Source organism: Columba livia, chromosome 3 (assembly GCF_036013475.1).
Source record: "Columba livia isolate bColLiv1 breed racing homer chromosome 3, bColLiv1.pat.W.v2, whole genome shotgun sequence".
Lineage (NCBI taxonomy): Eukaryota > Metazoa > Chordata > Aves > Columbiformes > Columbidae > Columba > Columba livia.
The window spans coordinates 111,386,663-111,399,292 of NC_088604.1; the positions used below are offsets into that span (position 1 = coordinate 111,386,663).

General features: G+C 42.9%; 1 protein-coding gene across 23 annotated transcripts in view; it reads left to right on the plus strand.

Moving 5' to 3' along the window:
• The window catches only part of EHBP1 (EH domain binding protein 1), a 225,538-nt gene that overhangs the window by 34,576 nt on the left and 178,332 nt on the right, over positions 1-12,630 (plus strand). For all 23 annotated transcript variants that reach the window (XM_065059180.1, XM_065059183.1, XM_065059184.1 and 20 more), the window contains exon 4: positions 10,060-10,155. In XM_065059180.1, coding sequence (XP_064915252.1) covers positions 10,060-10,155 — 96 coding nt within the window. The remainder of the gene's footprint in view (positions 1-10,059; positions 10,156-12,630) is intronic.

The following is a 12,630-nucleotide window of genomic DNA, read 5'->3' on the forward strand; positions in this document are numbered from 1 at the left end:
GAAGGCCACAATAAGGTCTCCCCAGAGTCTTCTCTTCTCCAGGCTGAACAACCCCAACTCTCTCAACCTGTTCTCACAGCAGAGCTGTTCCAGCCCTCTGATTTTGGTGGCCTCCTCTGGCCCTTCTCTAACAGGTCCATGTCTGTCCTGTATTGAGGTCTCCAGAGCTGGACACAGGATTCCAGGTGGGGTCTCACCAGAGCAGAGGGGCAGAATCACCTCCCTCGACCTGCTGACCGTGCTTCTTTTAATGCAGCCCAAGATACGATTAACCTTCTGGGCTGCAAGCGCACATTGCCAGCTCATGTCCAAACTTTCATCCACCAGTATCCCCAAGTCCTTCTCTGCAGGGCTGCTCTCAATCCCTTCATCCCCCAGCCTGTGTTGATGCTGGGGGTTGCTCTGACCCAGGTACAGGACCTTGCACTTGGCCTTGTTGAACCTCATGAAGTTCATGTGGGCCCACTTCTTGAGCTTGTCCAGGTCCCTCTCTATGGCGTTTCATCCCTCATATGTGTCAACTGTATCACTCAGCTTGGTGCCATCTGCACTTGATCCCACTGTCTATGTCAGTGATGAAGATATTAAATAGGACTGATGCCAATATGGACTGCTGAGGGACACCACTTGTCACTGGTGTCCATCCAGACATTGAGCCATTGACCACTACCCTCTGGATGTGACCATCCAGCCAGTTGCTCAGTCCCCAAACAGTCTGAGACTCAGAAAAGTCTTCTGCTCACTAATTAAATCAAAATACCTTTGTAGGATCTTAGTAAGCATGAAAGTGGCTGAGTGGCTCTGAGGCCTGGGTAGAGGATAGAGTTAATTTTAAAGCTTAGGTAGTTGATAGGATTTGAGCTATTTAGATCCAAGACTGTAGTTCAATACATGTTCTTGATCTCTTAGTCATCCTGCAAGTAAAATACTTTATTCAACATACTTTTTTCATCTAATTGCTTTCTTGGAAGCAAATCAAATGAATATTTCTTCTTATTTTATTTTTGATGGACACTGGGCTCGGTGAGTACAAAGCATTAACAATTTTCTGGTTTTCAGCTTCTTTCAGAAGGAGGACGGGGATGGGGTCTTACCTTACTGTAGAGATGTTGTAAAGACTTCTTCAGAGGTTATGATTTGTTTTCTGAAGTTTTCAGACTTTGAGAGATAATGAGCGATATCCCTTTATTCACAACCTCACATGGTTGACGTTGGAAGAGACCTCTGGAAGTCATTTCGTCCAACCCTAACACTTAAGCAGAGCTACCTGTAGTTGATTATCTAGGACTGTGTCCAGCCAGCTTTTGAATATCTCCAAGGTGGGAGACTCCACAATCTCTCAGGCCAACTTGTGCCAGTGCTCGGTCACACTTGCGATGAAAAAGTGTTTCCTGATGTTCAGAAGGAGCCTTCTGTTTCACTTTGTGCCTTCTGCCTCTTGTCCTGTTACTGGGCACCACTGAGGAGAGCCTGGCGCTGTCTTCTTTTCAGCTTCCCTTCAGGTGCTTATATACATCTGTAAAATCCCCCTGAGCCTTCTCTTTTCTAGACCAAACAGTCCCAGCTGTCTCAGCTTTTCCTCCTGTGAAATAATCCAGTCCCTTAAACATTTTTGTGGCCCTTTCCTGGACTCTTTCCAGTAGCTCCATGTCTCTCGTGTACTGCAGAAGTACAAGAGGTATGTCATTAAAAAGTTGTGGTGTAACTTGGAAGTTGGTATGATGGTGCTATGGGCATACACTGAAACTGGCCTACTTAACTAATGCGATTTTAAGATACCATTGAGCTCAAACCTGAGTTCTTGGCGTCCTTTGAAGCCCTTATTTTTGTGGTTTTCTATGATTTTGATATGCCTTCTGGCCCACATACTTTCTTTCCAAGCAAACTACTAGAGTGGTCCCTTGATGAGAAGCAATCATGGGAGATATCCTGTGCCGGATTCTCAATATTTTAGTTAGTATGATGGAAGACATAGGGTAGGAGCTCTAGATATGTTAAATTATAGTAAGTTTTAAAGTGTTGCAATTGAACAGCAATAACCATTTAGAAAGAGCATTTTGGTGGCAGTCTAGATGGATACAGGACCATAAGTGTATCCTACAGTTACTGACCTTAATGCAGATTTGAGATACTTACAGGTGTATTCTGGGACCCTCTCTCTCTGAGCAAGTCTGATTTTGGTGCTTTTTAAGAGGCCTGTCAAAATAAGATGCCTCAGTATGGTTGGGCACTTTCCTCATGTGTGCCAGGAGTTCATGGAAGATGATGGTTTGTCATCTTGCGATATTTGACAGAATTACGGAGCAATCCTAGAATGAAAAGGAACTTTCAGCTTTTGGGGTAGGAAGTCACCAATCTGCTGGTGCAAATGTTGTCTTTCTTCAGAATCAGGTAGGTGGGGCTTGCTACAACTTTTCAAACTTAATTTACATGGTTAACAGCATCGGTAGTTTAGAAAAGGTGGAGCTTGTAGCAGCCAACTTGCTTTTAACTCTCCCTTTTCAGTTACCTGTCATAGTGGCATGTTGCCCCTGGGTTTGCAGGGCCTGGGCTTCTAGACTTGCCTTTTTTTGAGCAGGGGAGGAATCTCTTTGATCTAGTGTAGAACAAGGGAAAAATGTGTTGTGAATACGTTTACAATCCTTTCACTGAGATGCTCTCACGTTTCCAGGCTTCGAGTTAAGAAATTTCAGTTTGAAAAGAGATGCTGCCATGATGTCAAGGAGCTACTTTGTGCTATTCCTGTGAACACATGCAGGCTTATGGTTGAATTTTACACCTCTGAAGAATCAAATTTGCACTTTCTTCAAACGTCCTTTTTGTATCAACGCTGAAAGAAGGTGCCTTGTCTGTGATCACAGCACTTTTGCTGCAGGTTTATCGGAAACTGTTTGAACAGAGAGGAAGAGGAGCAATGTTGGTAACAGGGGGAGGACTTGAACAGTAAGAGCAGAGCCAATAGAAGCAGAGGGACATGGAGTAAAAAGGACCTATATGTAGAGAGTAGAAAGGATCCCTTGTTCTCCACAACAGTAGCCTGCCCAGCCTTTTTGGCAATGATGTGCCCTCAATAAAGCAGCAGTTGGGTCACCAGTGTTGCTGTCCTTAGCAATCTGTTGCCTTTTCTGGCTACTTTGTTGCCTAGTGCCAGACTGCTTGTCCCTACCAACTTCTTCACTCCCTGGAGTCAGGAAGGCTCTGACTTGCTGTTGGCTGCCTGGGACTAGCACAAATCCATAGTGGCATTCCTGGGGCTTCTCGGCTTATTAGTAAAGAAATCATGTTGGGTTGCAAATGCAAGCGGTCAGAATTAGGATGAGTCATTCTAATGGTCGATGCGTACCCTTTTAGGCATATGATACAGTCTTTAACTTCAAATTGTTTTCCTACAGCATTGCTGCGTTCTGAAGCAGACAGTGGTTAGGGAGAGCATGAGGACTGAGTGGTGAGCGAAACTGCTTAATCAATAATGAAATTGGAGGTTGTTTGTTAAAGATGCTATAGGACATGCACAGAAAAGACTGCTTCACTGTTATGTGGTTAAATGGTGCCTTAGTGAATTCAGTTTTGTCCCACCCTCATCTGCAAAGTTCCTAACTGAGGCTAGATAGATTGTGTGCAGTGAATAAGGCAAGGTTTGGTGAAAGAAATAGCATGAATCATGTATTTAAGGAATATGTTATGAATGTGTATGTGTGAAATTAAGTTTGAACAGTTAGCCCAGTGATAGAGAATCTGTTCCATCATGAAGATGAGGTTTTGCTCATTTTCCAAGCTTAGCAGTCTTTCTGTAGCTCAGGTATGTCAAACTCATTTTCACTGGGGGCCCCATCAGCCTCATGGTTGCCTTCAAATGGCTAAATGTGGCTTTAGGACTGTATAAATGTAATTTTAGAACTGTATAAATAGTGTTGCCCGGTGAAAGTGAGTTTGATACCCCTGCTGTAACTTTTTAGCAGTAGGGCATGGATGCATAATTACAGTTGTAACACATTGTGCAGGCCGATGAATTGAAGACATTCTTGGGAAAACCTGTGGGAATCTGCGGTTTCCTCATCTACTCTCAATGAACGCTGGCAGCAGTGGGTTGAACAAAGGCTGCCTGGCACGTGCTGGGGTTTTTGGGCTGCATCCCAGGGTGGGAGCGCCATGGGAGTGTTGTTCTGGTGCCCAGCCTCTTCAATTGGAAGGCCGAGCACAGTGACTTCATGATGATCATGGGGATGCAAGCTGTAGTCTGGAGTACGGCCTTTAATTTGTCCCTTCCGTTTGTGATACTGAGCTATGGTACAGAAGAAGCAGCCATGCACAAACTGCCAGTTGAGGTTTGCTTTGGTGTGGAGAAATCAGCAGCTTTTCCCAGTCCATTCCTTTTTCAGCAGGTCTGTTGGCAACTGGATCATACTGACCACTGGCTGTTGCCAGATGATGTATGGCTTTGGTGGGACTCACCACACAGAGCAAATGGGAGCAATGCTGCTGGCATGGAAGCACCAGATGAAGGACCTACATGCTTTGTCAGCTCCTTCTCTTTGAGTTACTATTTTTTTTTTTCTTCTTCCTGTCTTAAGTGTTGTGCCTGGATAATGCTGAAGAAGAGGAACTATCTTCACAAGATGAGCTGCTCCAAGCTCTACTGGAGTCAGTAGAGTTCCTGCTTGGTTCTTGTCCTCTGAACAGCCTCTAACAGAGACAAGAAGCAGAGCTGGTCTAATCATAGTTAGTTGGCAAAAATTTTATCAGGGGAAAAAAAAAGCAACAACTTGCTGGCTCACAATAAATCTACTCTTGGGGCTGTGGATGAAGAATAATAGTAGGTCTGGTTCTGACTTGTGCTTTTATAAAACAATATTGAGGGCTTGACTATAGGAATGTATTTTTGATTCACAAGTATTAATGGTTTCATAAATTGCAGCAGGCTTAAAATATTATGGTCGGCTTTAGGATCTTACTGGAAAGTAACTTGTGGTTATCCTGTACAACAGAGGCAAGATCAGACAAGGCAGTAGTGAAGAAGAGAGAAAGCAGATAGGTTTCATAAAGCATCTGGAAGGCCAGGCCCTTGAAATAACACAATATTTTGCTTTTGAAGGATCATGAAAGTTGGTTTGTTTTTCTTTTTTTAGTGACAGGAAAAGTGTAAGCAGCAGTGCGCAGAATTGGCCATGACAGGAATGGGGCATGTGCCAGGTCATGAAATCCCCTACATACAGGGGCTGAGGAAGTGCTGTCCATAATGTACTCCAGTTACAATAGCTGATTTGTCTGCATCTGCCTTATCTTCTTCGTGATGAACAGCTGGTGGTGGCAAACTTCACGTTTGAAACTGAAATTCCTGATTTGAGGCTGTCTTCAACTTAATGTTTTAAAATTCAAATTTAAAAGACTGTTCTGTTTATATTCTATAATCTAGACACTTGAGCAGTGACTGTGAGGGAAGGTTTATATTCAGTCTCTCTCATGCTTTGTTGTTTGTTTCTCCTCCCCCACGCAAGAATTAGCTAAAATAGTCTGGTGCATGTTTGGTAGGGCTTTTTGTTTTTGCTGCTACCTCCTCCTCCTCCCTGTAAGAGGATGACACTGGATTTATAAGTGTTTATACACTTTCTGTATTACAGAGTATTGATTGTAAATGTTTTTTTTAGATCAGAGGAGAGTGCTTCAAAAATATGTGTTCACAAAGTAATTGGGTTTGTTCGAAGTCACTCAGAAATGTATTTGCGTTTTGGAATCTGTGCAATGTAACATCATCTCCAGCACCTCCGTTAATTACTGTTGTCCAGGTTCATGTGCAGAGTGAGAGGTGGTTTCATACGGTCAAGTTCAGCCCTTGGTGGGTAATGTTAAGTAAAGGTGATGCATAAAAGGTAGCCTTTGAGTGAGCTAGTCTCATCTTCTTTTGTTCAGTCAATATATTGCCATACATTGAACAAGAGCTCTTTACAGTCTTCTGTAACGTTCCTCCTTTTGGGTACAAGAGTTTCAGCAGTGCTGGGAAATGTTACTTTTATGATTAAGCCCACCCTGGGCTCTCCAGCAGAAGCTACTGGAGAACAAGGCTTGAATTTGTCTAACCTGTGCTTGTGGTGAGAGAGGTGTGGGAGACTGCTGTTCCATGCAGCCCAGAAGTGGACACTTAAGAGTGGAGAATCTGCACCTTGCTGAAGTATTACTAAATGTGGAGAATTTGCACAAACATGAGTGTGCTTGCTTTGTGTTGGAAATAATTGACTGTTGAAGGCTGCTTGACAACAGATTGGGTATTTCTGGGAATATTTCACTACTTTTGAGTAGTTTGTAAGCCCTTTGGTGTGTTCTATATGCATTATTGTTTGGACACTGAACACTTTAATTATCTGGCATTGTACGTTCACTGATTTAGATCTATTTTTAAAGGTTTTTCCTTTCTCATCGTAACCAGATGCCAAAACTGCAGAGGTATCAAGTCTCTTTTTCCAGTTCGAGCACAGCAGAACACTTGTGATGTTCACAATGTTGGGTATGGTGGATTGCAAAGTAGGCTGTCTGGATTGTAACTGCTGTCTGTTTTAGAGAGAAAATTGGGGAAAGATCTCAAAACTGGGTAGCTTGAAGTGCCTGTGTGCATCTGTGGGCTCACCTCCATGTCCTTTCTCAAGCAGCTTTCTTCTGTGACTGCCATCAGTTTTGTGCCAGAGCAATGCCGTAGGTTGGACAATGTCATTCACAGCCCTACTTATAAATAGTCTATTTCAGCAACCTCTCCTGTAGCTCCTGTTTCCTGATTTAAAAGAGCTTTCATGCTGCATTGTCTCCCCTCATTTTCCACTGGCAGAAAAAGGGAGGAGTTGCCTTTTTCTTTGAAATGCTACAGAACATTTCTGCTTGTCTTTCAAGGCCATGTCTCTTGTCCCTCAGATTTAGGAGATGAAGCCAGGGAGGGCTGTGGGTGAGGCACCTGTTGCCAGTGCTTCTGCTTGGCTTCTTCTCTCACCTTGGCCTCAGGGACAAGAGGAGATGGCTAGTGAAGACCAGCAGGGAAAGAAATGCATCTAGAAAGCACAACCCAGTGGGAAATTGAGGTAGAAGTGAGGGTCATGGTGGAAACAAGCTGCACCGATGCAGCACTTTGCTTGGGCTGAGCCCTGACAGCAGTCACCTGTCTGGAAGTGTTGGCAATTCTGCTGCACAGAGGTGGCCTGATCCAGCTCATGGATCAAAGTCCAGGCTTATAATTTGTGAGTTGAAAAGGTTTTTTGATATAGGCCAGATATAACTTCAAGAAACTGCAACAGAGGTCCCTGCCGTGAGAAATACTGTCTTAGAATAACACTCACCATATTAATTTTTAATTATTATAGTAGATGTTAGACCTTTCTCTGTGTTTTCCCCCTTTTGCTTTCTCCTTTCCCTTTCTCCTTCCAAAGAACCCAGACATAGTTTTGATGTTATCTTTTTCTGTCATGCTGTTTGTGTGGTACGGTGTTTATTTTTCAAAGCCAAAGGAGGATTTAATAACATTCAGCTGATCACAGAACAGCTTTGCTTTAAAAGCTCATTAGCTAGGGCTTGTCTCCTGGTTGTTGCTTGCAGTAACATGCCTGTGACAGTGACAGAAAATCACATATATCTCAGTATGTGTTTGTGTCTTTCTAACTCTCCTGGTGGGAGGCAGTGCTGATAATGGACTTGAAGTAAAACTTTGCCTGCACCAGTGAATGCTCATTTTCTAGTTTGTTTTATAAGCTGAACCTCAGCTGAGCAGGCTGTCAGTGCCTGGACCTTGGACACCAAAAGTTTGACGTAATTGTCAGTATTGGCCAAAACCATCAGGGAAGCGCAGGTTCCAGACACACCGTGAGCTCCTATTAGTTATGTGAAAATTGGTATCCAGAAAAAGGATTGAGTGCCCCTGCGGAGGAGAAGTTGATTTATCTGACAAGGTGCTACACGAGGACAGGAAAGCTCAAGGTGAGCCTGTGCCTGGCTCTGGATCACTGCCTGGTGCTCACTGAATATCCACAGCAAAGAAGCTGAGATTGATGGGGGGAGTGTGGGTCTTCGGGGAGAGACGCGAAGCTGGAGCTTGGATGGTTGTGGTGGGGATGACAACTACTGTGGTGTGTTTTGCTGTTCACAAAACATCTTTTTCTTATAAAATACACATGTGGGGTAAAGCTATAAACAGCATTGTTTACTCAATTATTCAGAAATTCATCCAGGCCTGCTTTAGAATAATGAGATTAGGCTGAAATTTGTGGAATTAAAAATAGTAGAAATTGGGTTCTTTCAAGCTGCTCTTTTAAAAAATTCTTTTTTTCAGATGCCCCAAGTCATGTTATTTAAGTTTACTCTGCAAGCACAAAGCATAGAAACTTACTGAAATTTCTAATCTAATTAAGCATCTTTGGGAGCTTGGGTTTTAAGCAGAACACCAAAGGTGGAAGAAGTTGTGATAAAACCACAGGACAGCTGGCAGTGTTCAGCAAGAAAATAAAAGTAAGGGGATGGAAATGAGCGTGCTGTGCACATGTAGCTGCAGAGGCAGGTGGGGCTTTCATCTCTGGATGCTGGATTCTGCCTGGACACATTGCTGTGTGATCTGCTTTGGTGAACCTGCTTTAGCAGGTGGGTTGGACTAGATGACTTGCAGAGGTCCCTTCTAACCCCAACCGTTCTGTGATTCCCCATTCCTCAGCTTCACATCCCTTCCCAATTCCTCTGTCTCCCCTTTTGTCCTTCCCCTCCTTGCCCCTGCTGCCTTAGCAGTTGTTGTCAGTTGTAGCTAATCTGCAGACCTCTGCTTTGTGAGGATTGAGGGATTAGGGCAAGAGTGAATCCAGTGGAGGTACCCGTGATGCTGTGGGCTCTGAAAGCCCAGCTGAATGTGAGAGGGTTCAGGAAGCAACGGGTATGTGTGACGGGGCTGCCCGATCTGAGCCTGACACCTGGAGCACACACTGCTCACAGTACAGAGAGTTATTGCCTCTGTGAGTCTGAATGGGACTGTTTCACCATCTTTGTTTTTCTCACTTCGGTATAGCAAAGTCATGTTTAAAGTTGCCCAGGTTACCTTAGGGTACCTGAGAACTTGAGGCACAAGTCCTACTAACCTTATTATAGTAAAAATTTGTTCTAATAGGCAGTCTTAATCTGAAGTTGTGAGTGCTGGAAGGAGTATAAAACTGCAGTGAGTGATGCTGTAGAATTAAAAAAAAAAAAAAAAAGCCCAGTTAATTTGCTTCAGATAACAGTAAGTAGATGGTACATTCTTTCCTGATAAAATTTCCACATATTTATAATAACACCCCTGCTCCTCAGCAGTCACTAGTGCATCAGAATCCCTCCTCCACAACATCATAAAATGGATTAAGTTGAGCTTAGAAAAAACATACTTATTCCAAAACAAAAACACTCACACAAGTCATTTTTCGGGACTATCTGTTAAAATCTAAATACATACTGTACATCAGTCCAAATTGGTTCTCAGTCTATTTTACAATTGTGTTTTTCATTATCTTTTCTAGGTGTAGGTATCACAGCATATTAATCCTTAAGAATTTAAATGTTTTAGTAGCATTTAAGATGTATTATAAATCGCTGTATTTGGCTTTGTGGTTTGATTTTATTTTTTTTTCTTCTTTTCTTCTCTATTTAGGTCTAAACGTGGTTAAGCCTGCACTATGTGCTGTATTCGTGTTCTTTAAATAAATGTATTCCTTCATTTGGATAAAAACAAAATAAAGCTCATCTTGCTACAGAAGCTCTGGCCGTAAGGCCTTAATTTTTTGCAGGTCTCTGAGTGTCCTGACCTGTGCTATGTACGTTAGAAAATAGGCCTTGGGACCTTGTGAGGAACATATTTCATTCAGTAGGGGGAAAAAAAAAAAAGCAAGCCTGCTAATAGTCTGAGTTTTCTCACTATCATTCTTAATAATGTCTTTTATAGTGTTCAGTAGAGTCATAGCTTTAAGAACACTGCCTTTTTTGAGTCAGTAACATGTTATTTCTACCTACATGGGAGTTGAATCAGCACTTATTATAATGGCTTTAAGACAACTGTTTCTTTTTTTCCTTTAGGCTCATAGTTGGCAGCCTGGAATCAAGAACCCATACCGTGGGGTGGTGGTATGGCCTGTTCCTGAAAATGTTGAGATTACTGTGACACTCTTTAAGGTATGGGTTTGTTTGTTTTTTAAAGCATAATCTTTCCTATTTCTTAAACAGCATATGAAAAGTGTTTGGAAATGTCAGATTGTAATTATGAAGGCCTAACCTTGCTGTGTTAAGTCACTAACTGCCCGACCTTATTTCCCCAGCTTAAATCCTGGAGAGAAGGATGGTCTGTGCCCTGCCAGAGCACGTACTTCTGTAGTTTAGTTAACACACTGAAAAATCCTGTTGAGCTGATTATAGCGAGTCGTTGGCGTAGAATTTAGTACATGTGTAACTACGCACGTAGTACGTGTGTAAGTGCTTGGCATGTGTTACAGTCTGGTTGGTTTTCTTTAAATACTGTAAGCCAGAAGTTGTCAGAACAGTCATTTCTAGACTTCCTTGTTCAGTTGCAGTGCAGTGACCCCATTTCTTATGCTATTGACTAGCAAACAGAATCCAGCTCTTAGTTTCACAGTATTTAATATGCCACACCGAACATCACAGTATTTATGTGATTGCAGTCGTAGGAGTGGTTGTGGAGCGTTTGAATGGCACAGGGAATTATAAGATTTATGGAGGAGGGATTTTTTTGGGGACTGAGTTTGCTCTATGAAAAAATAAGCTTATTTGTGTGGCTACGAAGCAGAAGGAGGCACTGGTGGTTATGCTAGAACTTCCTGACCAAATATCACAGGGCAAAGCCCTTTCTGCGTAAACAGAAACAATGCAGCTTTACATGTGTGACAGTGTAGGAGGCTGCCCGGGAGGCTGAAAATTTCTGAGATTTTCATTCCATTGGTTATTTCTTGTTCTTTACTCTTGTGTCTTCAGCTACACTTCATTTGTTTTTATTTATAATTGCTTAGGGCAACAGTAACATACTTTTTTTCTCATTAGTAATATTTACATTTGTGTTGGGGACTTCCATGAATAACTCCTTAGAAGTGACTTCTTATTAGCCTTAGAATGTGAATTTACTATTTGATTCTTGATTTATTAAGTAAAAAGAGGAGGTGTTGGGTTTTTTTTTTTCTTGTTTTTTTTTGTTGTTGTTGTTGTCATCCTTGGGATCACCAATGAGCAGAAATTTCCCAAGTCGCCAGTGATGCTAACTATCATAAATTTTTCTCTCTCCTTAGCAGACCATGGGGCCTTCTACTGAGGTTCAGAAGTTCAGTAGCAAAAATTGTTTGCTTTTGCATGCTTCAAGGCCCTCTACTTGAATTAAGAAGTTTAACACAATTACGTGACTACACTGTGTGTCTGTATAATCTGCATATGGTTATGTAGCACAGTAAATGTTACTTAATATTTTAGACATTTAAAATGAAGCAGAAATATACTGAATTCTTGATTGTATATGCGGTGACATGTTACATGAAGAATGGGAAATTAAGGGGTTTTTTGGGTGCAGCTCTTTGCTGTGGCTTTGGAGTAAAAGCATCTCCCACCCTTCTCCTGCCATCCCATGCTACCTTTTTAATCCTACCTGCACCATGTCAGGGCCATATTTTGTAGTACAGCACAAGAAACTTGTAGTTGTGCCACTGAAAGTGAGTGTGAGGGTTCAGACCAGATAGTGAGGAGAGAGAAAGGCCTCTGGAGCCGGTGATAGGTACTAATACAGCCTTAATTTTACCCAGCACTGTGACTCTGCTCTTCTCTCCAAAAATGAGCCTGACCAATGTGAGGGTTGGTCTGGGAGGAGAGGTACAAGTGTGAATAACCCCAGAGGCTGTATCTTCTGGGATCTGTACACACTGATCTCTGGGGGAACAAGCACTGGCTTTTATAATCAAAATATCGATATTACACAAAGAAGTGGCATGTTGTCAGGCACCGCTTATGTAAATCTGCGCTAACTGATCCTCTAGCTCCTCCAACAAGTGTCTGTAAGTGGCCAAACCCACCTTTTTTTCCGCAAGGCTGCACAGGTGTGATACAGAGCAGTGCTTTTTGAGCAAGCTGGGTAATGCACGGGGAGCACTGTGTCTGTGTGAGCCCAGCAGTCTGCCTGGATGGATTGGAGGGACAGGCGATTGCAGGCAGAATGTGGGGTTAGCACAGTTGAGGCTGTGCCCTGTCCTCTCACAGCTCTGCTGGCTCAGTGCTACAGCAACATGTCAGCTGTACTGTGGGATCTGCCCTGACACCTGGAGAGCTGGCATTTCTCTAGGTGGTATGTTCTGGGAAAAAGCGGTCAAAAGAACTGGCTATGTTCTGTTTTGCATAGCTGATGTATCGGCTGGTTAGTGCTAGAGTAGTGGGGAGGGAAGCCTGCAATAGCACACTACAGCAGCCTTTTTGGGGGCTGACTTAGAAGTCAGGTGTTTATATCCTCCCTTCCTCTGGAAGGAAGGAGGCAAAAAGCTGAAAGCAATAAAGCTCAGACAAAGAGACAGCTCATCTTGCAGGTCTGTAAAGCTGCTTTAGGAGCCACTCCCCTGTGAAAGAGTGGCTGCTGAGCGTTTGGCACTTTGCAGTAAGTACACT